Source organism: Platalea leucorodia (genome assembly GCF_965183815.1).
Source record: "Platalea leucorodia genome assembly, chromosome: 6".
In the NCBI taxonomy this organism is placed as follows: Eukaryota; Metazoa; Chordata; class Aves; order Pelecaniformes; family Threskiornithidae; genus Platalea; species Platalea leucorodia.
In genome coordinates this window covers 29,842,773-29,869,297 of record NC_138828.1, presented here as the reverse complement: position 1 = coordinate 29,869,297, position 26,525 = coordinate 29,842,773, and the positions used below count along the sequence as shown (strand labels likewise).

At 38.2% G+C, this 26,525-nt stretch overlaps 1 protein-coding gene across 17 annotated transcripts in view; it reads right to left on the bottom strand.

Annotated features, from left to right (window-relative positions):
* The window catches only part of TBCK (TBC1 domain containing kinase), a 158,008-nt gene that overhangs the window by 76,170 nt on the left and 55,313 nt on the right, over nt 1-26,525 (bottom strand). For all 17 annotated transcript variants that reach the window (XM_082316533.1, XM_082316531.1, XM_082316526.1 and 14 more), the window contains 2 exons: nt 15,974-16,010; nt 14,407-14,568 (listed from right to left, as the gene is read on the bottom strand). In XM_082316533.1, the coding sequence (XP_082172659.1) occupies nt 14,407-14,568; nt 15,974-16,010 (199 nt within the window). The remainder of the gene's footprint in view (nt 1-14,406; nt 14,569-15,973; nt 16,011-26,525) is intronic.

Here is a 26,525-nt window from a genome sequence, read left to right as displayed (position 1 = left end):
TACATATATCCATCTACACCTGTCTCTCTCCAACCCCCCTTAAAGGGCATGTAGTTTTCAAAAACATTTTGCCATTTGAAAAAACAAAACAAAACAAACACTTAGGAATTTTTTATCAAAAAATAGCAAAGACATTTTTAGCATCAACTTTATTCCTAGTTATGTATGGAAATCTGTTTAAGAGAAGCGTAACAGAACTTTAACCAATACAACGACAGGAATATAATCAAAGCCTAGTCATTGTAAGGCATCTTCATTAAATGTCTTTGCATGTCAGACTATTGACTCTTACTGTAAGTACGTGCAGTACATCAAAAGTACATGTCATGCAGCACACGGACATTAGGATTTTTGGATGAACTGTCTTATTCGTCAGTTAAATACTGCTACAAGTCAGACAAAGCTTTCAGTTGTCGAACTTTGTGTGGCCTGGCATTTTGACAAAGCTACATGTTACCTGCTTGGTGGAACACAGGAGTTCTCAACACTAATTTCTGCTTGATCACAAACACAATGGCTTTGTTTTAGAGCTTTTTTTAAAAAAAAAATACAGTCAAAACCCAACCAGACATTCACAGCGAAACATTCTGGCTGAAGGAGTGAAGTGCCATCTGTGACAAAATATTGCTCAACCCGGGAGGAAAGCAGACACCCATCAAATGGGAAGCATGCTAAAATAAGCTGTGGTCAAATAAAAATTACCAAAGCATAACGAAAAATATATGCAAAAGAAAAAAAAAGTAAACCTATTACAAATATCATTTTTGCAACACTAAGCATCCCGCATGTATCTACCTTCTAACAAGACGTAACATAAAACCCATTTACTTTTCCATCACTATAAAAAGACTGGTTAGTTTCCTGTCTGCAGTGTCATGAAGAGAAAAATTATCCTAGCTTACATTTTATGACAAACCTAGTGTAGTGCGTCAGACAAACAATAGGTATATTAGCACTTCTTGTACCTGTCCCAAGCATCTTGGATTATTCATTACAGCACTCACAATTTAGAAGATTGAAGCATCAGCTTCTATGAAGAAAATAGAGGTACTGTAGCTAAGCCTTATCTGTGTATCTCAAACAGATTTGATGCATTGCCATCAACCAGGGAGTTACTCCAGAAACCTCAGGCATTACTAGGTGGTGAGGGAAAGAAGCTGAAATTGAAGCTTGGGGCAGAATTTTCCAGTTGGATGAGATTATTTACTTTGTTTAAAATCTGAATGAATGATGCGATCTATTAATCTCCTATTCAAAAAGCTGTCTGTATTCAGGTAGGATACAACCTGCAGCATATGCTTTAATTCCCTTGAAGACAACATGCTTATGTGCTATCTTGCTTCTGAAATGCTGAAAAATCTGGGACTAAAGATGTGGTTTACCTAATTTTAATTCTAGCTCTAAAACCTTTTTGTAGATGTGAAAGTAAATCACAACTTTCGTTAACCATATCAGGTTCCCTAGCTACTTGGCATAATACTTGCCAGAGATAAATGGACAATGTGGTATCTCAACAGTAACTAACAATTTTTCATTCTGCAATGAAAACATACCAGATTTTCATTTTGAATATACTGTAAAGGAAGCTTGTTATTTAGTATCATTCCCAAGGAAAATCCATGCAACTTGAGAATTTTACACAATTTCTAAATTCAGGTAAAGACAGTAAAGATAGCAGATGCCTTTCACTGGTTATTATTCCTAGAGCTCCAAATACACTCCGAAGCATGGTCATTACAGTTGCACTTTCTCTACATTTCTGGAGACTCATTATATTTATAAAAAGTTGAGAATTTCAGTTCAAGACTGTAGTACATTTATGGCTTTTGGGTTTTTTTCTGTAAAGAGACTGCTATAACTATGAGTTATAGCCCTGTCTCCTGAGATTCTTAGCTAAGGAAACGTTAGCAGTACTTTTATAATAACTGAGATGAAAGCAGAATTTCACCAGGAAAAAAAAAATCTGAACAATAATTAATAGCATGAGAAACATTCGGTTGTGAGACAGCATAATAGCCTACAAATATCTGAAATTGAAAACAATGAACTGGGGGATGGAATAGGAACGCTATGTGCCGTAGAAAGTTATGAAAAACCTGAAAGCAGAAATTGAGATTGACAGAGTTAAGCATTGATATAGACTATCAAAATATTTTTCCTAGAAAAAAGCTCTAATTCCAAAAGGAATCCATTTAGAGAATTGGAAAATGCAGCAATGGGTTTCCCTAAAAACGATAACCAGTTCTCACACATCAGGGTGCAAGTAAAAAATTTAGGATTCTGTTGTTCTGTGATTCTTGGCTGTTTGTTTTCTCATTTCTTCTAAGCAGCATTTCAGAAGGACGGTGGCCATGCCTGAAAATGAAATTCCATGGAACAAGAGGGAGTTTTAAATGGTTTGAGAGGGAAGCCATCGAAAGCCTAACATCAATTTACAGTCTGCTGATTGATCTGCTTCTAAGCAATGCAAATAAAAAAATATAACAAGGAGACTGTGGTTTCCACAAATAATAAATAAAAAAATATATGTATGCACATGGGCACATGCATGCATACATATGGAAATGGTCAATATTTATCACCCACAAGGGAGACAAGACTATTGGTGGTGAAAGAATTTACTTGCATTCTTTTTTTGAAAACAATTAGTTTCAGGATGCTGGAGTTTAGGACAACATTAAACTGGTGTAAATATTTACAGAATATTTATTAGTCACATTGCACAAACAAGCTTCACACTTGAGTAACCTTCAAGCCCGCCTTCACCCTTTGTTTGAAATTTCAGTTTAAGAAAAATCACTTCCCGTCAGCAACTAAAATACAATGCAATCTTTTGCAGCCTTGCTGGATAAGATCTTTTCTCCTCCTTTTGGCTAATAAGTAAGGGTTTGCTGTGCTACTGCAATTCCGATTTCTTCCCGTGTCCTTTCAAATATATGATAAATGAGTCAGTCTCCGATTAAATGTCCATCTTTTGTTATCGCACCAAGACTTTGCATTCACACGGTATTAAACCTGCTCATACTCTTCCTGCTCTCAAGTAACTGTGTTACAAGGCAGAAAACATTAAAGCTTACACGTTATTAAAAACATACTGTTGGTATGTCGGAAGTGTGAATATATCAAGCCAGTGCCTAGATTCTTGAGCAGGACTATGAACAAACAAAGAGAGTACTTCACCAGAGTACTTCGCCAGGATGCCAGACTACTTGTCATGTGAAAACAACTTACAAGAACATCCTTCGGAGAGCAGGCTCTGCATAAATCTCAAGGCATCAGCAAGAAGCGAACAGAAATATTTAGAAAGGAGAGGAAGGGCCTGCTCACTCATGTACATGTAACATCGCAGTGTTCTCCAAGGTCCCAGCGCCAGGGTGTTTTGTAGTTTAAAAAGCATGTGCCTTCTGTTTTTATTCATACAAATTATTTTGCTGGAAAATGTGTAACGAAAACGTGCTGGCACAACATGCAGTCATTAACTGTGAAGTGTGCACTGAAAAAAAATTAAGCCTCACTTTAAACATAATATAAATATTATAAAAATAAGTTTTCATTTCAAAATTTAGTACTTCTTCAAGCGGTATGGTTTTCAAAAAGTGCAGAGCACCTGTATTTCAAAAAGTCAAAGTTGGCACCCAAGTACCTAGGAACTAAAAATGACAAGTTTCATTTTAAAAGTTCTACCTGAACTGAGCTCAAGTATTTCACAGCCAAGCAGCAATCAAGCCTTACAGGAAACAATTCTATGGCACCAGCTAATTACTCCATTACTTGGCATCAAGAGACTTTTCCTGAGATTTCTAAATATGCAAATAATACAGGAATTGAAAAAGGTCGGGGTAGGGAAGTAAATAAAAAGTAATTTAACAGTAATATCCTGGCTTTGCCATGGCCCCATCCCAGTATTAAACCTACTGAAATATTTTGCTCCTTTTCTGAATTAAACTTCCTATTTGCCCTAAGCTGTTGTTAATTTTGCTCTGTTCATGCTAAATTAGCACTCCCGACCAAGCTGCTGCCTCTCTCTGTCAACAGCTTCAACTGAAAAGGATGGCTCAGCCTGACATAGCTGCTTTTTAAGCTACATATATCTATGTTTATTATTATAGATACAGGAGAAAAGTAGACCGCACTTGAAACAGATGTTAGAAAGAAAGCATCAGTTTAAAGCCAACACACTTGTGACAAAAGCATATAGACTTTTTTATTTTTACAGCAAAACTGGACATGCATATGTTGTTCACAGCAAGTGAGAGAAAGTAATGGAGGAAAACATAACACGAATAGTTCTTTCTTAATGAAAATGTACACAGACCGAGTCTGTGTGCAAGTTAATCAATTCCAGAGCCCCTTCCTTGGGTAACAGGACACCAGTTAAGAAATTTGGCCAAAATAAACTGCTTCTGCATTTTGGAAACAGCCCAGAATTATGGGCTTGGTTTGACCTCTCCATCACAACTAGTTTATTACTACCCTGCCAGGCAACATGAGCTTTCACCACACAGCCACATAAATAGGCCAGAAAACCTCCGTGCTATAAAAGCAGCGAAGCTGAAACAGGTCAGTCAGTTCGATCTCATGATTCCTGCTCTCAGAAGAAACAGATGTGAAAAGCCATAAACCTTTTCTTTTCTGATGACATAGAAAAAGATGCATTAAGCGTAGATATTTAAAAAGACAAATCTAAGAAGAAAAGTGACATTCTAGCTGACATCTCTCTATCACTGCTAGAAGGTTTCTATAAACAGAAAGGTCAATGCAAAATTATTCTTTTTATATAATTTATTTCATACATTACAGGGTAGTTTTGTGATTTCATTGTTTTGTGGATAGTAATTTGTTCTTACTTACACACGTCAGCATCTGGGGACAAAATTTCAAAGGCAACATAAATATCAGTCATTAATTTTAAAACTCTCCAGCTAATAAGATAGAAGTCTTTGTTCTTTCTACATGGATGCAAGGTGTGCCTCTTTCAAGAGCTGCTGGGAGGACAAGTGCTGTCAAACTAGGAGCCATCATATTTTTTATGTAATGCAGCAGGCGTACAGAAGTTGCAGTCAGCTAGAAAAATGACTTGATGCAGAAGGAAAGGAACAGACTATAATACCGTGTCTTCAGACAGATTGCATGTTGCACGGCTGTAATAAGGATCAATAATTTCAATGCCGCATTGACAGGCTACCTTGTCTGAAAGCATATTACTCTACAATTCTTTCAGTATCTTGGAATAAAAAAATTCTCTAGACAGTTCTCCACAGCCAATATTGTTTATTCTCTCTGGATGATATTGCCATTTTCAGTGTACATGCGACAGTTATCTTGTTGTTTGAAAGGAAAGACAACAATTTAAACTCTTCTTGAGCCTCAATGCTCACAAGCAGTCGTTAGTGTATCAAAAATGAAATAGTCCAGGCCCTTGCTTGGTGAAAGCACATCAACCATCTGCATCAGGGTTCAGAAACACTAGGAAAAGAAGGACTTTTGTTTTTATGTAATGAAATCACACGCAGTGTCCAAAGAGCAGAAAAAGAACTCAGTCTCTTGTCTTCATCCATAAAGGAGAAGTTCGAGGACTGAGAAATTCGGAATATATCCAGGTAAAGAGTTCTGTAGCGGAGGGTGTTATGAAGATAGTAATTCAAGTAGAAATGACATATCTATGTGAGATACTAACACTTCTGCTGAGACCAACAGCAGGAATGTTTGCGGCCAGTGTATAAACAAGAGAAGCTGAGAGAAGAGTTATGGAAAGTAAAACTGTTACAGTGCCTGCAGTTAGGCAGTTGTCTGGACCAGTTCATGCAACACTTACCAAAGTAGTGAGCAATAGAGAGAAGCAGCAGCAAACACTGTGAGTTATTCCCTGAGACATTAGACTACATAAAGCACAAACATGAATCCTTTTCTTGCTCGTGATTGTAAAAATTGCTCTGACTCAGCAGTTTAGTGAAAAGGCTTCATAAAGAATGCCTTCCAGTATGGAAACACGACGTTGTCCTGCACTGATAAAGATGAGCAGGGAAGACACAGAACGATGAACGGCTGTATGAAGAGTAAAGGTTTACTGTACGTGAAACACCAAACGCCACACACTATGTCTTACTGAGAAAGAAGACCAAAATATATTACATAAAGACTGTAATGTCCGCTAAGCTACAACAGGAAAGTCTATTTTAAACAGTTTTATAAGCTGTGCCATGGCTCTTTAACAGCAGACATTTCTACAAACTAACAAAATGTTAGAAGACCTTTGTATTAGCATAGTTCTCCTCTTGTTAGACTTCAGGATATTTTTAAGGAGATAATGCAAAGTAACTTAGAATTTCTGTTCTTGAAATAAGACAAAAATTCAAGTAATCTTGAAAAGGAGTACCTGTTGCCATGACAAAAGGAACAAAGCCTCTAATTTGACCCATTGGTTCCTAGACCAATAATGGAAAAAACTCTGGGTAAAGATTAATATAGATAAGATATCTAGATCTGCCTAAAGAGTATCCTGAACCATGTAACACCCACAAACTACTACGGAGCAAGAAACATATTATTCAAGACTGAAATGCTATTCATTTCCCACAAATACAGCAACTGTAAACAGAAAGGGTAATAACCATCTTGCTTATGTACCCATGTTTAAAACTGCTTTCATTTCTAAAAAAATGCTCGTCATTTGACACTACAGTAGATAACTTACTGAGATGCAAAACTTCCAGTGTTTACCATTGGTCAAGCCTATGTTAGTGTTTCACAGTGCAAAAGTAGTAGCTTTAAGCATCTAACATCAGGCCAACCTTGTCAATATGCATTTCTAAATGATTTAAAGTTTGCTGCATAATTAATCTACTCAGAAGCCAAGGAAAAAAGTTCCCCTATTCTGTGAAAAAGCTTTCTAACACCCCCCATTTGAATTTACACGTGAAACTATTTAAGAAGTACATTCCTAAATATCATATTTTCATAACAAAAAAACCAACCAACCAAACAAAAAAAAGACCATCTTTAAGATATTTTTAAATTTGTGTCATTTCAGGGTTACATTCTGGGCAAAGTGTTGTTTTTTTTCTTCTTTTAAGAACTGAAGAACCAGCAAGAGATTGTCTAGCTGCTTGCCTTGCTCTGAAGCCAAATGATATGTGACTAGCCTATCCCCTACAGAAGCTTGTCTAGACTTCTTAAATTTTTGCAGTGACAGAGGTTTCACCTGACACACCCCTGATGGGTACTTAGCCCATTTATCACCATTTTGAGAATACAGACAACGTTCTTCACATACAGTGTGAGCTTTTCCCAGTTAGGACACCTGTCCTTCCTGAACAAATTTTGCCCTTCAATGCTAACAATCCAGTCCTGAAATTTATTCCGAGCTTGCAATATCAACAAAGTCTTGGCTTTAGGTACAAACCCTGCTCTATTTCTCCATGTTTAGCTTTGGCCTTTCTGTTGATTTCTACTAAACTTCAGCTCTTAGTATATTAAGAACAAAGAAGTTGGATAGGCAGAAACAAATGCCTCATGCAGATTTATAAAGGCAAGAGTTTAAGTTCTTTGTATGTGGGAAAGTAGACCAAAGGGAACTGACAGCTATCCCAAAGTATGAGACCACTGAGAATTCACTTAAACGGACCTTCTTTCTCAGTCCTCATTTTGGCAGAAAGGTTTTTCTAGCTCTCAGCCTACACTGCCATTCCAATTCTGTATTTAATTAGTTATATGTATCTCTATTAACAACACTGGATATACACACCCCCAAAATATATCTACAATCAAAGATGTGCTGCTAATGTACATTGTAATCAAGGAATTTTAACACTGCAGTATTTGTGCAGCTCATTTAAAAATCCTCCTCAATCAACAATTAAAGAACTAAAGATTATTAGGAAGACAATTTATACCTGTACAGGCAAACAAACACATTCAGCATAACAAAGATATAGACAGATACCTTATTAAGCACCTTGCTCTGTCAGCAACATTTTCCATAATTGTAAAAGGAAAAAAAAAAAATCTAGTGCACGCTCTTGCTTTTTAAGCACTAGTCTAATCCTGAACCAGTTATGCTCATAATTTTAATGAAACAAAACAAACAAACAAAAAGGACATATTTTCCCAAGACACCTTTGTAAAGAGGAAAAATAATAATTCGCCACATCTAGAAGCAAAGCTCAGGTAAGAGTGGCCTGAATTTTGTCTTTCCATGACTAAAAATGCTAGTATGTTTGACAGCCTACCTTCATGTACTTCGATTTTATTCCAGGGTAAAGGTGTACAAAATCCCACATGACTAACAGGTGGATTATTCTATTCTCTGAAGTCCCCTTTTGCTATGAAGAGTACATACAGGTTCTATCAAGAAACAAGAAGCATAAGCTGTGCCTCAGACTCATTTTAAGACATGCACTAGGAAAGCTCCACTGGTGAACTCACTTTTCACCCTTTTTATGAAATACCGTCTCTTAAGACAGACAGCCCTTTGCTAAGGGATATGTATTTGATTTTCTTCTGCCAGTGACAACTACAGACTAGCAAGAAAACTAATATTAACAAAATAAAGGACTTAGGTATTTTTTGTCCTTACCATGTCACCTAGCATAGCATTTCTCTTTAGTGTCAAGAAGGTAGAATCTATAAATAGAACTGCATTTTGTTCATGTCACTACAAGTGGAAAATGTGAATAATTAAAGAATTCACAGCTTCAGGTAAAATGACATCAATCTTACAGAGTTTGACACTACCGAACAGCCTCGGTGAGCAGGTGTGCCCCAACAAATTGCTCTGCTTCTGTACCAAAGCCAGCTCCCAACCCACAGTTGGCTCTAAGCCATTAAAAAAAAAAAAGGCAAAACAAACAAAAAGCAACTTACTAGCAGCTATGCACAGTTTCTGCTACATAAATGCCATTATTCAGCAACAATAACCTTCAGGAATTGCATTATGAAATACACCTGCCACTTGCATCTAAAAAGCAAAGATGAGGAATATGTTCAGAAAAAGATGTTTCCATAAATATCAGTTGGGCCTACATCTTTCAAGAAAAGAAAACTAGAAACGTGCTTTCCTTTTTGCTTCTGATGTCTTTTGATATTTCCAATCAAAATTTTTTTATGTTATCATTATAGCACCATTATCATGCATATCATGTGACAGAGACCAAATTGCTGTTTTTCCTCAGATATACTGTAATTTGAAAAAGCAGTCCAGCTTCACTAACTCCATGATAAATCACCTTGCAGTGTCATCTTCCATGGGGGACAACAGTTTTGAACTTGGGCAAGGTACAACAAAGCCACGTCAAAATTTTATAGCTGAAGTTGTGAAAAAGGTTTCCTTTTAAAAGAGCTATTATGATGTCTATTCCTCAGAGCCTTAATCTAAGCAATAGGACATTTTCAAAACTGTATGAAAAAAAAGGCAAACCCTAATCAGAACAGTATATTGCCTTTGTTTTTCTACTGCTCACTGGTACACGGAAGACCCCACTGTATCTCTTTCAGTCTCTTCAAAGTTGGTGTTTTGATCTCAGAGTTTACATTTTTATTCTAGAAGTGGTGAAACAAATGGGGACAGGCACCAAACGCCCACAAACTGAGTGGCTTGGCAGCCAACTGCCATTTCTTCCTCCTACCAAATCTTAATTAACTAAATGCTGAACCACCAGAAATTCTGGCACGATAAAAGTGTATGAATCACAGATGTGGGCAGGCAAAGGATTTTCAGGAAGAAAAACAACTGAAAGTAAAACAGTAGCTACCTAGGGTTGGATATGTACCTAAAGTAGAGTTCTCTGACGTGCGTCTAATTCTGCTGCTGTCAGCAGAAACATCATTCAAAACTGCACCATACAATCTTAGTGTAGAATTTCCACTGTTTTTTAATCTTCAGTCCATTTCTGAGCTGGATGTAATTCTTCTAAGCATTTATATGGCTTTCACCATCGTGGGATTCAGCATTTTGGCACGTCACTATAACGGCAACAGATACAATTGTTTCTCCCACATTAGAGAAACTCTGTCCCTTGGAGAATCATTTTTGTGGTTTGGTGATAGCTGTATTTTTGACTACATGTTGCATCTTAAAGCTACATGTCTGTGTCTCACAAAGTAGAATCCTCTACATTTTCCACTTCAACAGTTTTACTGTAGCTCCTCATTGCAATGGATTTCTTTTCCAGAGCCAGTCTTTCTGGACTTCCTATCTGAGGCCGAGGTTCTTCCTTTGGAAGCACTGACTAGCCTGGAGCCATCAAAAAGACACCCTTCCTAAGGTGCACAGCATTAAAAGAATGAACTGTTCTCTCGCACCAAAATTACAGAAGATGAGGTTATTGTGTGAACTAACCTACAAGGCTTATTTGAAAGTATGTTTTATCTCACGTCTAGGATTGGTGTCTAGCTATTCTCTAATAGCATCTGTCCCCATCTTTTGGTAGTTGTCCTCTCCAGTTTCAAGGCCATAATTAATCTCTGTATGTCAGTGATGATATTAGCATGGATCTCTGGAGGAAGACCTGTTTGCCAGGCCCTATATTGCACCCATTCCAGGTGGGAGTGAATTGGTCTACGGGATCCTTCAACTGTTTGCAAAGAGCTGTACATACCTGGATGCTTCCTTCCTGGGTCTGTTTCCTAACAAAAGGTGCTGGTGACTTTGTACTACTTGTACAGTGGGTAATGAACTTAGTAATTAAGCCAAGCTACAATAATAATGATTTTTGAGTTGCATAATGTACATTATCACACAAACTTACAGCAAGATGTTAAAGACTAAGCTATAAGCACACTGCAGGTTTTAAAGTAAAGTTACTTATACAGTTGGCCCTCAATGCATGAAAGAGCCTTCTGGGTTGTAAATTTGCTGATACATAAGACGCAGACATATCCAAACTGGCTTAGTACAAGCCAGTACTGGTCTGAAAGCAGAGTCCTGCCTCCATTGTTGGTAATTCAGGAATCACGTCGTAGTAGTGCCACCCTTACCATCCTAATTTTCCTGCCACATTCTCCTGCTAGAGAGATTTAGATAAAGGTGTCAGATTTAGATAAAGGAAAAACAAAGGTAACGCATACTGCGTTTGCTCTCTCTGCATCATCCGAATAGGATGAGATTTACTACATCTCAAAACTACACATAAAGAATTAGCAATGACTCTAGGGTTGGTTTTGTTTGTCTGTTTCAAATACTACCTCCTAAATCGTCTCTGGTATTTACATTGTTTGAGTAAAGTTTATACTTAATGGAGCTCCTTAAACACAAGTTAAAAAAAACATATGAAAGAACAAATGAAAGAGAATTAAAAAACCACCTTGGGGTAGTAATTTCCTAAACAATCTAACTCTATTTAAGTTTTAGCAGTTGCATATATGTCCCCTTTACACAGCCCCACGAGGAATGAACTAGGACATTTGTTGCTACAGCAAAGGGACTTTCCAGTATTCTTAATTGACCAATTATTTTGTCAAATACTTCAAATAGATTCCCTAATATGCTAGAATATTGTTAGAACTATATAAAAACAAATTAAGATTTCCAATAGAACTCCCCTAAACAGCAAGTAATGCCCAATTGTATTGGGTTTATAGATAAAATATGGCCAAAACGTTGAGACAAGCATTGGAAGGGGTCTTCAGAATCAAGTAATCAATAATGGCACTGTGCCCCTTCTTTTTCCTCACATCATTAACTTTTTTGTACAGTAATTCAAACTTTGTTATATGCAGTGAACTGGGAATAAAGCAGTTTTTTTTGTTGTTGTTGTTGTGTTGTTTTGTTTGTTTGTTTTTTTTAACTTTAAATACACATTTTTAGAAATAGCGATTGTAAAAAACAAGAAATCTTAAAAAAGTGTTCCACAAAGTTGCAAGATTGCAGTAAACTAGCTTTATCAGTCTAGAAAGCCAGGCGCTTTCACTGGCAGCCTGAGATAAGCCATTCCAATGCCCAGAAAGCTTAAAAACCACAGGAGTTTCAGACTGTTGAGCAACAACTGATTTTAGATTGAAATTATTCCAGATGTTTTGAACAACACAATCTCTTCCTCAGGGTGACCCAGTTTCAGGTGAAGGTTGCTTATAAATTACTTTCAGGAAATTCTCAGACATGGTACGCTATTTATTTTAACCAAAATAACAGAAGTCCTGTTTGGAAGACATAGGTGACAAAAAGCATAAGCAGTCAATACTTCTTAACCAGAAATAAGACTCTGGTCAGAAGGAGAAGGCACGAGGCTATGATAATTATATGTTCAAAGAAGTTACTGATTACAGAAGACTCAGCTAGACCAATAACATTTAACTTTTAAGTCACACTAGGATTGTCTTCCATCCTCATTCTTTTTTCCCTTGGTAGTCAGTTTATGATATGCTTTGGATTAATCTTACAATATTCAATTATGCCACTGTTGACAGCCAAAGTATCGCAGACACCACCAATATAAAACAAACAAACAAAAAAAAAAACCCCAAAAAACCAAACCCCCAACTTTGCAGAAATTGGTGTTTCTTTTCAGAAACACTATTCTACCAAAACATTTCCTACTAGAGTATCAGCAAAGTTGTCATAAACTATAATCAGCAGAAAGTATGTACATTATAACACTACAGATTTTAGGGATTTAATTTTATTATATAAACAGACATGTATTATGAGAACTAATATGTTCTTACGCATGACCTCAGCATAAAGTACTTGAACTGTCAGTAAATCAGCTGGTTCAAGATAAATTGGAATATATAATTTAGAACCACTCAAGGGAAAAAAAATAGGGAGAAATGACCTTAGGCAAGAAAATAAGTTAAATATTAATGAATCTACATTTAACTAAGAAATATAGCTAATAGATGGGGGAGTAGGGAAGGGGGAAAGAGACAATATTTTAGTTTAGCACTCACCTTTCAGACCATCTGAAGATCAATTTAAATCTAATAAAACTTAAATTTAATACAGGCATTTGAAATGACTAAGGATATAGACTGAAAATGAAAATACCCACACCATAAGGAATGGCTTAATTAAATTTCTTATAAATTGAAAAATTGCATAGTATATACACTAAACTGAAAGGTAGCAGAAAAGCAAAATTTTGAAATCCAGACACATGTTCAAGGGTATACAGTAAGAGACAGAATTTGTGATGATAATATTTATAGAAATCACAGAGCTTCATAGGTGAGAACTCACTGAACTTCCGAGAGACTGATTTATGCAACTATGAACTTAGCCTCAGCCTGCTTGCTGCCATATCCTAGACTACTGCTAACCTCTGTAAACTCACAGTTGTGGAGAGTGCCACACTAACAAGAGCTTGTAAGCTTAAATGCTCCTCCAAACTTGATTCTCTCATTCAGTTCTTCTGAGAAAGAATGACTTGTGTTGAAATGAATTATGAATTACTGAACTGCACACATGGTGTTCAAACAGAGCCCACTAAATCCATAATTAGCCCAGGAATTACCCAAAAGTTAAAGTTACCTTAAGAAAGGCCACACAATTAAAACAGTGTCACCTCTTAACCAAGACCTATATTATGTTAGTAAGATCCTGGGTTGGGGAGAGGGAATTAATACAAGAATGTAAGTATGTTCTGGGTGCGGTAGCCTTCCAATTCATGTTATGTAAATATTAGTCCATCACAAATGGACAGACGTCTTTCAGTTAAGAGGGCTTACTCAGTTCAAATGCATCCTACAATCTTACTAGAAACTTGCTCAGAAATAAGACACAAACTTCATGGTTAACTGCAAATTTTTTTTTTTTTTTTTTTAAAGATGCAACACTTGCTTGTATGGATAGGTCAACCACCTCCCACTGAACAAGAAGAGAGAACTTCTGCACAACATTCATGCAGCCTCTGATCTGATTTTGAGGGTTCTTTTGAAAGCTTTACATTTCAAATGGAAACCAATTTAACACAGAGCAATTCCAACAGCTTCTATACTGCTTTCCCTAATCCTTTTACATTAATTTCTTCCACAGTAAAAGTTTAATTATTTTTGAAAGGAAAACAGGCTAGTACCAGCATCAAAGTGGAAAAGTACTGTTCAGAACAGCACTAAATTTTTTTCACTAAGAAATCCCTACCAACTGGATTGTTTCTATACGTGGCATGTCTACAAACAGTTGCTTATGAATTATTTAAAATCATTCTAAATTTCACAAGAAAGTACTCCAACCTTCACCTGGAAATAACAACAAGCTCACCCAATTCTTGCTGATGACAGCAAAAAGACTTCTACAAACTTCATTAAGCTGTAGTTAAGACCTACACACTCTGACAGTGAGTTTGCCTAAATCTACCATGATTTCAAAACACATGTAAGATTTGTAGCAGATATTCACATGCAAGCACATACTTTCTTCAGCAACACACTGGGGAAGACAGAGAAAGACAGAAGAAATAGTTCTTTCTGTACCTGGCAAGTCCGAAAAAAGGAGAATGCATTCATTGAATCCATTAGCCAGAAGACGATCCCTCAGTTGTTGAAGTATTGCAACTCCAATACAGAATGGGAAAGAAGAATTTCCAAGCAGTAACGTATCCCACAAGTGAAAAATTTTGTGCAAAGGAAAGACATCTGCATGATGAACAAGCACAATAAAAAAAGCTATAAGCATATAAGTTGATAAAAACATATACACACACGCACACTCTTAAGGACTTGCCTACATACTTTTTCTTCCTCTCCTGTCTTAGGGTTATTTCTTTTTTATTTGGGAGCAAAAAGGACTCAACCTGCTTAGAAACAAGTTTGTCTTCATATACATTTTGATTATTCTGGAAATCATCACTGTGTTCTTTCATTATTAAATACTCAGGAATGTGCAGGTTTTCAGATTTCAGACACACACAAAATTAGGCAATTTATTTTTCTTTTGGTATGGTGCAATTATGCATTAGGATATGCATATCAGTTTTTCCGACAGCATGAAGACATTACTGAGTCAACCAATAAGCTCAACTACTTAAAATTAGACAAGAAAATGAGGAGAATAGACCAAAAATTGACAGAATAAAGGAAAGACAAGGAAAAAGGTCTGTTAACAATAGAAATATTTTATATAAAGCTGAAGGTGGCTCTCTTAAAATAAGTTATCCTTCAACTAAGTAGTCCTAACATTTTATTGCAATTCATTGCCAAAGAAACCATGTCCTTGGTTTTCCAAAGGTAGTGATTCTCATGAAAGTTTTAGAAGAATGGACAACTGCAAGAACCTGTGCTTTATAGTCAAGATCTTTAGAAAATGCAATCAAGAATCTCACATTAAATTCTTTGATATTTTATCAGAGAAATAATCCATCAGCTCTTTTCATGCTGTCACTTTTTTTTTTAATTCGAAGTCTGCCAATGTTGACATGAAATTAAAAAAAAAATAATCACAGAAATCTTTGAAGAAAGAAGATTTTGAATTGCCTTCTGGACTTGCTTTATTAACTTTGTTCTCTTTCATTAAAAGCTCACCAAATTATAAAGCTCTTTTTGTTCCTAACATCCATGCACAAATATCATAGTAAACTAGTGCTAAGAGAAGAACAATGTGTCAAAATGCAATAAAAAAGCTTGTTTTGTTGGCCTTCAAAAACAAAGTTACTCTCTTACATTATCTGGGTGAGGGCAATGGAAGGTGGTGAGGTTTGTTTTTGTTTTTTTAACTATTACTATATTGTTTTCCAGTGGATAACAGCTTTCTTTGCACACCCCTAAATACTGCATGCTTAAAATAATCCAGTTCAAATTTAACATAAGACTTTAAGAAAAAAAAAAAAAAAAGAAAATGCTAATTATTGTCAAATCAGGTCAGAAAGTATGTGACAGGCACTGTTGAGACTCAAATCACAACACACACCCTTGCAAATTACAAGCGACCTATTAAATGATAGACACATTGCACCAATTAGGAAGGCTTTAGCTGAAAAAGTGAGAAAAATTACGCTTAAGAAATACAAGAACATTTAACCAGAGAAAAAGAATGCATACTCACGTGTAAACATTGTAAGAAACCAAGGAATAGCATAAAGCTGCAAAGGGGGGGTGGGGGATGGGGTAGAGAGAGAACAAAAAAAAGTTTTTTTAAGAGCTAAAGTTGTTTGTGACAATTGCTTACCACATTAAAAACTGCCTAGCCTGGCATGAGTGTATTTAAAATGGGAAATAACTGCAGCGGCAGAACAACTATCACACAACTTTTAGCCCCTCAGACAAGCTTCTTCCTCCCCCAGGTCCCCATTCTTCTCTCTTTCAAATTACTAGTTTGTGATACTGTATTGAAAACAACAACAAAAACAACCACCACTCTCAGTACAGTTATGTTTGCAAAAAATAACGCCCATAGACTTAAAGAACTCAAAAACCTGCTCTATTAAACTATCACAATTCTCACCTTACATATATATATACTGCCAGGTGAAAATTAGTGAAGGATGCCTGAACAAGCATAAAACCAACTTGATTCAATAGATCTTCTTGACTATGGTGAGAAAAAAAAAAAAAGGTTCTATATAAATAATTAAAAATGCAAATCACAATTTCCAACAGAAAAATTAACCTTATCTACCTTTTTCTCCTATGTTGGTGTTTATTAAAATGTATACTTGTCTGTGAAAGGCAACAAGAACCGTCTCATTCTCAAACGCATATAGTGTCAGTTACTAACACCTTAAGCACTTATGTTGTTGTACTGTGACCTTTAAAGGCAGGTGTCATCTGAAGAATTTGAGGCTGCTTCAGGACTTATACTACTATGAGATTTAGAACTTGTGCTGCTGCAATGGCTACAGGAAACCTTTAGTTTCTGGAAACTTTCATACTCAGTACATCATATAGAGAAAATTCAGTATGCAGTAGAAGAGCTAAGCATTTTTGACACCTTAAGAGTTTCTCAATTTTCACTGAAGTATTTAGCATGTTGAAGGCAACAGAATCTATTTTCATGAAACATTGAACTGAACAGAGAAGTCCCCACAAATTAGGAATGCAAGAGTGACACAGCCATTGTTAAATTTTACTCAGTTGCATAGATCATGTGCTCTGTTTTCCACTTCTGAAGATTTACAGTTAGACATAAAGCTTAATATATTACTTGTTAGCTCATAAAAAGTGCAAATTAGTCCTCCTATTAAGCTTTCCCTGGAAGTAAGCAAATGAGAAGCTGAAAGCATAATCAATATCATGTTAATAAATTACTACTTATTTAATAAACACTTAACTGGGTTATGGCCCTGATTAAATGATGCACACATTTGCTGAAAAGCTCTTTAGTACAGCTCTCTAAATTTTATTCCTACATCTTCATCTGAGCATCTGATAGTATCTGAACCATACTGTCCATAAAACTAAAAAAACCTGTGATGATCAGACTGTTCACCACTTTCAATATTCAGGAGGCTTTTATAAAGCTTGGCCTCCAACCCACCAATTGATTTTAAGGGTTCAAAAAAACAACAACAAAAAAAATCCATTTCTATCACCATTTTTGTCTTATAATGCATTCACACTATTTTCTGGAGTACATCTTTGTCACGCCTTCAATAGATGACTCTCTACTGAGTAACAGCATACCCTGTTCCCTGAAATATCCCCTACTGTTTCCTTGCTTGCTTGTATGCAATATCTTGCTTTCCATGCAGTAGGAAAACAAGCATTCCTAATAGCCTGAGGCTCCTCTTTGCTTGGAGGTACATATTATGCAGATGTAATTTTGAACTACATTACTTCCTTGGTGTTTAAAAGCAATTATTTCCTCCTTTTCACATATTTGATTGAAATGTTTTACCAAAGCAGATCCACACTTTCTCCTAATTTCACAAACACCTCTGTCTTGTATGCATCTACATAGAAATATACAAGAAAATACAGAAAATTTGAAACATTAAACAGATTATTAAAAGGTAGCCACAAGGCAAAGCACTGTTTTGCTCTAAACCATCCTCACCAAATCTATCAACAGTGACATGAAAAGTAGGTCAAACTATTTAAGTAGAAGGTATCAGGCAAGTTTTTATTGAAGGGATTTTTCCCTCTGATTTTCATAAATCTAATGTTCTAAGACAAGGAGGTCTCGGTAAACCTGAAGAGGCTATGATTACTATTAATAAGCAAGCAAAGAAAAGCCACAAGACTAGTGGTATTATTCCATCATGCAAATCAAATTGAAAAACACAGACAAAAAAGAACTGTACTGACTTAAGTCCTCAAATAAATAGCCTACCAAATTCCTATAGTGAAACGACTGCACTCTTACCATACTATTAGTAAATGCTGCCCTCTAGCAATCCCCGGCTGGAACAGCATTGTGCCATGCTTCGGTACTAACAAGCTCCTGTTAAAGTGGTTTTCAACCCTTCACTATTAAACCCTGAAAAATAATGGCGTTGTGTCTTTTATTGACACTTAACTCTCCATAGCTGGGAAGCGTACCTAATGTTTAATCAAAGTAGCGTTTGAATTGCTGGAACGGCCTGAGAATAACTCACATTAAAGTAAGAGTCTCTAGAACCAATACTTCATTTTCTAAAGTGAGCTTGAGATTATCAACGCCGTAATTATAATTTTGCTTTGCTAGTAAAATACAAGCTCTTTTGTGCTTTTCAGTGAGGTCTTGGACATTTCTTATATATGAAGAACACAGCAGTCCCCTAACATCTGTTCCTGTTCAAACAATCTGAATAAATCCACAGGTTTTTTTAGTTATAATTGAAATCTCCTGACCTTAGACTTGGTTTCATTCTCCATCGTTCCATTATCCCTAGCTGAAGTTTCCTCTACCATAGTGCTCTGCTATGACAAGTTCTGCACAGTACCTGAGCTTGGAGGTGCAGTTCATTGTTTTTCAACAGGGTGAAGATGTTTACTTGCCCACAGTTAGATGGGCATATTTTGAGAAGAGTGCATCTCCCATTACACATTCAAAGCTCTTAGAGATACTGGCTCAAATGTTGATGCCAGCCTTTTCCATGAGGATTTATTTTGTTACTGCCTGTTATTACGGCCTGGATTGTTTGATTATTTGACTGTTCCTCCAGAAGAGGAGAGCTTTACACATTTGTGTCTACAGATTCAGACTTCTGTTGTACAGACAATAGTTTTAAAGATATTTAGGCTCAAGGGATTCTGATTCTAAAGATATTTTAGAAGGAATAGCAAGGTGAAAATGAGTGTTAATGTTTGTTGAAGGGATGGTAGGGAGTATTACAAGGCATGCACAACCTTCTCGCTCTGTGAAAAGTCTGCAAGAATAAAGAGGCTGTCCTGTATGATCCAGGTGCACCTTATGAACATCGTAAGGAAGTGAAGCTATGCACCTAGTGGCAGGATAATGGAATTGAACTATTTAAAATTGAAGGTTTGAGTTTTCAAAACATAAAAAATGCCAACATTCTTCACAGGTTCTTGTTCATTATGCATGTATATAACACTTAAGTTTACCAAAAACCTCTAAAAAAATTTTAAAAAAATCTCTAAGAAAGTTCACCCTCCACACCTCATAGAATTACAGAGCTGAGATCAAGGTTAAATACCAACAGTTTTAAAGATAACAAACACAATAGGAGGAATCATTATTCTTGCAATCTTTTATAGAAGAATCTTCACCTGACCATCCTTCACTCAATGGAGTGTGTTATTTTAAACTGGTAAACTGTCATGTCTTCACCATTATAAAAAAAAGTATAGATAGATAGCAAAACCCCCTGTGCTATAGCATGTATTTCACACCATTTTCAGTGTTCAAGATTTTTTTATGTTGGAGCCTTTCCTTCTCAAAGCTGAAGTCGCGCTTACAGGAACTACCACAATCAATGACAACGTGGTCAAGCATTCTACCTCCAACGCTGAGTAGCTCATTTGCTTCGGGAGAACATGCTAAAAGCCCTGCAATGGACACTTGTAAGATAGTTTGTCTGCCATGCTAACCTGCTTTCTACACACTTTAGGCAGGCAGCAGCTTAGATGACAGCAGAAAGGATTCAGAAAAGATATCATATCTGTTCTTATTGAATTGTCCAGTAACAATCCCAGATATTGAAGATCTGTTAAGTAATGCAATCTTTCTTCCCAAGCTTACTAAACTAAAAGACCATTTGACATAGGAAGGTGGTCAAACAAAGAATGAAAGAATGATCCTCAGCTAGAAGGATGATCCTCTTCACCTTTGGGACCCCCTCCCCACCTCCCTCCTTCCTCCCCCTCTGCCGTGGTGATCCTCACCAAGTAGAGCGAACTCCGGCCCCGGCCCCCCATCACAGAGCTGCCACTCAACAAACATTCAAAATGAGAACATACAAAACCAGTCGCCCATAAGCAGGGAGAGATCCGTCTTCTTCCCCCACAGACCTCCTCCCCCTCAAGCACCAAATCTTCAAGGCCCTGCTCTCTTTCTTAAAAGTGCTTTAAAGGAGAATTTGTTTGTATTTTTTATTTACATTTTATATTTTTGTACATATTGTTAGGAGTTCCGCAATTTTTAAGTGATCTCGGATTGATCAAAACGGGGGCTTTGAAGTGTGTTTCTCTCTTGTTACCTATCTCTGACTTTACTTGGGGTGTGACCAGGCCCAAACCATTATCTCAAAGGAGAATAAAACAAAACTTGGGGAAAAAAAAAAAAAAAAACAAAACAAAACAACAAAACCACCAGACAAAAAAAAATAGTTTTACAATCTTATTCTAAGCATTCCAGTAACTTTTTTTGTGTATGTACTTTAGGTGTACCATAGATCATGGTTTGTATGAGGTGGCAAGGTCAAAGCTAAAGGTTTTTTTCCCTTCTCCCCCCCCCCCCCCCCCCCCCCCCAAAGTTGCTGGTTTGATTTTTTTTTTCTTTTTTTGGCCTGTTTGATGTATGTGTGAAACAATGTTGTCCAACAATAAACTGGAATTTTATTTTGCGGAGTTGTCCTAACAAGGCTGCCTCCCAACTGCTGCTTTTTGTTTTAATTTTCATTTGTTAAGAAAAATTTTTTTTTTTTTCCTCTTTACGGCTTCCTGAGGAGGGGAAGTGGAGAGGGAGGTGCTGAGCTCTTCTCCGTGATATCCAGTGATAGGATGTGTGGGAATGGTTCAAAGCTGCACCAGGGGAGGCTTAGACTGGACATTAGGAAGCATTTCTCTTCCGAGAGGGTGGTCAGACACTGGAACAGGCTTCCTAGAGAGGGGGTCGATGCCCCAAGCCCGTCAGTGTTTAGGAGGCATTTGGACAATGCCCTTAATAACTTGCTTTAATTTGGTCAGCCCTGAATTAGAGGCAGTTGGACTAGATGATTGTTGTAGGTTCCTTCCAACTGAAATAGTCTTCTATAAAACCCTGATCTTGCACCTTCATGTTCTGTCTTCAAAATACATACACACATACTTAGCTTCAAGCCTATATGGTGCCTAGACAAACATGTATTTAAATGCTACAGAAAGGTGTAAAAATGTTTTGATGACTGGGGATGCAAAGAGAATGCAGATTGAGTACAATTTTAAATATTAGATTCTACCCACCTATATGTGTCTACACAAACAAAATTTGAAGAATGATCACTTCCCTCACAAGATAAAAATACCAGCAAGAAATCTCTCCCCTAGATTCACCACTAGGTAATCGTGTAACACAACAAACAGAGATAAAGTACTTCAATCGCAGGATTTTTAATTCTTGGTTAGATGAAGCCCTATTACCGACACCTCCTGCATATCACCAAAACGAAGCTAAAATATCTACCTGTGACAGCAGCTCCAGCACAATGATATTAAGTAACTGCAGCCAGACTTTGTCATCTCTGTTAATGGCCAGCTGACAACTGTGTCTAGCTTCCATAATTTGCAGCTGAAAGCTCTTTAGAATAGTTTATGGCTATAGTTACCCTTTTAGTAATGTAGCACACTTCCTTGTTTTTCTTCAGTTCAAAATGGCCTGCTGTTGATATCAGAATTATTCAGTAAAATATAGAACGTGTTACAAAGCATTATATAGGGTGGGGGAGATTATAAACTTTGGGAGAGAGAGCAAAGAACTGTAAGATTCACCGTATATATCCCTCTATTTACATGTAAATCACATAGCCACAGCAATGTACTTAATTCAGGCACCACATCAGCTAACAGTATTCCCAACTATTCAAGCTTCAGCAGCGTTCAATATTCTGAGGGCTACGTGACCCAAAGCAAATGGGAAAGGTGCCAGGAAACACAATCTTTCCTGCAGCAGAGCCTGCGTTTCAATGATGAAAGATTAATCAGGGTTTACTTTGATAGGATTAGTACTCAAGCACGAAAGTCTGGTTCAGGTCTCATTACTACAGCGCATATCCTTCACCTTGATGGATCCTGTGCTGTCTTGTTACAGGTACAGAAAATCACCTCTCTCACTAATCTAAAAGACAGAACAACTTTTATTTATATAAAAAAAAAAAAAAGATTATTTAGAAAGGACAACCTCTCTTCAGAGGTTAGTGTTAATTTTAGAACTAGCATTTGTATTCAATGCAAGGGGTCTTTTATTGTTTTTTGTTGTGTGTTTTTTTTTTTTTAAATATACCTCTGTTTTGTAATTATTTACTGCATTACCTAATCACCTCTAGACTGTAACACTTCGAGACAAGGCTCACATTTGACTACGTGCTGTCCAATGACTAGCACAACACAAAAACTAAAATATAACAGAACAGGTGATTTTAAACTATTCCATCTGACTTGCACCTGGAAAGTTCTCAGTGGAGAATTATAACTGTATAAGCAGACACTAGGAGCTGCTGAAAGAGCAGCAAACACCCAAGATGGGTTGCTACAGAGCTCTCGTGGGTTAATAACAGAAATTGGGACCTGTAAGATGGTCAAGATAATTACATCTCTATCTCTTCAGTGGGAACTAGCATCCTCCAAACCATGACGATAAAGCCGATGAAGCAATATTTGCGACACTAAGGCAAGCTTCTGGTCAACAGAACCTGGTTCTCATGGGTGACTTCAACTACCCAGACATTTGCTGGAAGAACAATACAGCAGCTCGCATGTCATCCATCAAGTTCCTGGAACGCGTAGAGGACTGTTTCCTCTTACAAATGTTAGATGTGCCGGCCAGGAAGGAGGCACTACTGGACCTGCTATTCACAAACCAAGAAAACCTGCTTTGTAATATCTCGGTCAGTAACAACCTTGGCTGCAGTGATCACAATATTGTGGAGTTCGGGATCTGGCTGAGCATGCCGAAGGTTAGCACCAAGACAAGGGTTCTAGATTTTAGAAGAGCAAACTTCAGCTCACTCAGAGCTCAGTTGGGAGGGATTCCATGGGAAGCTTCCATGGAGGATAAAGGAGCCAGTGAGTGCTGGGAGTTCTTCAAGAATGCTCTCCTGGAAGCACAAAACCAGTTTATCCCCTATAAAAGAAAGGGAAGTAAGCGGAGCAAGAGGCCCCCTTGGCTCAACCATGAGCTCCTGGGTCTGTTTAAAACCAAGAGAGATGCGTACCAGAGACGGAGAAGTGGAAGATTGTCCACTGAGAACTACAAGGGCATTGCCAGAGTGTGCAGAGATGCAGTTAGAAAGGTGAAAGCTCAACTTGAATTGGAACTGGCCAGAGATGTCAAAAATAACAAGAAAGGGTTCTTCTGGTATCTAAGTTGCAAGCAGAAACAGAAGGAAAACATAGGCCCACTGTTAAACAGTAGAGGTGAATCAGTCACCAACAATGCTGAAAAGGCAGAGGTTCTCAACACCTTCTTCTCCTCTGTCTTTACCAACACTGTTGGATCCCAGGCGTTGAGAACAAAAATCCAGGAGGATCCAAACATAGACCCACCGTCAGTGAAGAAGGAGTTAGTATGTGAATTATTACAGGAGCTTGACGCCTACAAATCGATGGGCCCTGACACCATCCACCTGAGGGTGTTGAGAGAGCTGGCTGATGTCATTGCGGGGCCACTCTCTATAATCTTCGAGAAGTCATGGAGATCGGGGGATGTCCCAGAGGATTGGAGGAAGGCAAATGTTACCCTTATATACAAGAAGGGCTCAAGGGAGGATCCGAGTAATTGTAGGCCCATCAGTCTTACTTCAATCCACGGGAAAGTCATGGAATGGATCCTCCTGGGGGCCATCACGAGTCAAATGAAGCACGTGACTGGGAAAAGCCAACACGGCTTCACAAAAGGCAGATCGTGCCTGACAAATCTGGTGGCCTTCTATGATAAAGTGACCCGCTCAGTTGACATGGGGCAAGCGGTCAACGTTGTCTACTTGGACTTCTCCAAGGCTTTTGATACAGTTCCCCATGGCCTCCTCCTGGAGAAACTGATGTGTTACGGCCTGGACAAGTGGTCGGTGCAGTGGGTGAGGAATTGACTGATGGGCCGCACCCAAAGGGTGGTAGTAAATAGCTTTTTCAAACTGGCAACCCGTCACAAGTGAGGTCCCCCAGGGATCAATATTGGGCCCAACGCTATTCAATATCTTCATAAGCGATCTGGATAACGGGATCAAGTGTAGTCTGATGAAGTTTGCAGATGGCACCAAATTGAGTGGGGAAGTAGACACTCTGGAAGGGAGAGCCACCCTGCTGGAAGATCTGGATAGGCTGGAAGAATGGGCTAACAAGAACCTTATGAAGTTTAAAAAAGACAAGTGTAAGGTCTTGCACCTGGAAAAACATAATCCAGGAGTGCAGCTCAGACTGGGATCCACCTGGCTAGAGAGCAGCTCCGTGGAAAGGGACCTCGGGGTCCTGGTGGACAGGAAGCTCAACATGAGTGAACAGGGTGCTGCTGCGGCCAAGGTGGCCAGCAGGATGCTGGGCTGCATCAAAAAGGGCATCACCAGCAGAGATAAAGAAGTCATTATCCCTCTCTGCTCAGCGCTTGTCAGGCCACACCTGGAATACTGTGTACAGTTCTGGTCCCTGTTATACAAAAAAGATGTGGACAGGCTGGAGGGGGTCCAGAGAAGGGCCACCAAGACGATCGAGGGCCTGGGAAGCCTGCCCTATGAGGATAGGCTGAGAGAGCTGGGTTTGTTCAGCCTTTGAGAGAAGGAGGCTTAGAGGTGATCTCATCACCGTGTACCAGTACTTAAAGGGGAGCTACAAAGAAGATGGAGACTCCCTTTTTACAAGGAGCCACATGGTGAGGACAAGGGGTAACGGGTACAAGTTACTCCCAGGGAGACTCCGATTGGACACGAGAGGTAAATATTTCACAACGAGAACAGTCAATCATTGGAATAATCTCCCCAGGGAAGTGGTTGACTCCGCTACGCTGAACACATTTAAGACTCAGCTGGACATGGTGCTGGGCCATCTCATCTAGATTGTGCTAGAAAGGTTGGACCAGATGATCCTTGAGGTCCCTTCCAACCTGGTATTCTACAATTCTATGATTTTATGATCCTGGAAAAAATATACAGAGGAATTGCTTTGGTCATCCACAGCCTTTAACAAATAAATACCAAGTGCATTCACATAGTGATGCTGCAAAATTGATTCTCCCTCAGGAACTTAAGTGTTGCTGTTACCCATGCCCTTCATCCCCCCAAATATTTAGGCTTTCTACAGATTACAGTTCTCCCTTCTCCCCACCTTCATCTTCCTTCCTCTTACCCACCCACTTCAGATGTGGGTCATCAGTAATATAGAATCACAGGATGATAGAATTGTTAAGGTTTGAAAAGACCCTTAAGATCATCAAGTCCAACCGTTAACCTATCACTGCCAAGTCCACCACTAAACCATGTCCCTAAGCACCACATCTACCCTTCTTTTAAATACCTCCAGGGATGGGGACCCAACCACTTCCCTGGGCAGCCTGTTCCAGTGCCTGACTACTCTTTCAGCGAAGAAGTTTTTCCTAATATCCAACCTAAACCTCCCCTGGTGCAGCTTTAGGCCATTTCCTCTCATCCTATCCCTTGTTACTTGGGAGAAGAGACTGACCCCCACCTTGCTACAACCTCCTTTCAGGTAGTTGTAGAGAGCAATAAGGTCTCCCCTCAGCCTCCTCCTCTCCAGACTAAACAACCCCAGCTCCCTCAGCCGCTCCTCATAAGACTTGTGCCCTAGACCCTTCACCAGCTTCGTTGCCCTTCTCTGGACGTGCTCCAGCACCTCAATGTCCTTCTTGTACTGAGGGGCCCAAAACTGAACACAGTACTTGAGGTGTGGCTTCACCAGTGCCGAGTACAGGGGCACTATCACCTCCCTGGTCCTGCTGGCCACACTATTCCTGATACAAGCCAGGATACCGTTGGCCTTCTTGGCCACCTGAGCACTCTGCTGTGTATGTGGCCTTCTCAAACTTCTCTCCTTATAATGCAATACACTGGCTTTCTCTTCTGCTCATTTTACTGCCACAGTATCTTTTAAATATGTATCATTCATAAACAACATTATTACATTAAAAACACCTCTACAAATGAAAGCATATATTTGCTTTTCCATTACAATCTTTGTAAACAGTGATAATGAGTATCTGCCAGTCCCAAAGACACACAAATTCACCCAGGAATTGCGTACAACAAATGACTTTCAGACGCTTGGCCTTGCTGCTTCAATTTAAAGCATTT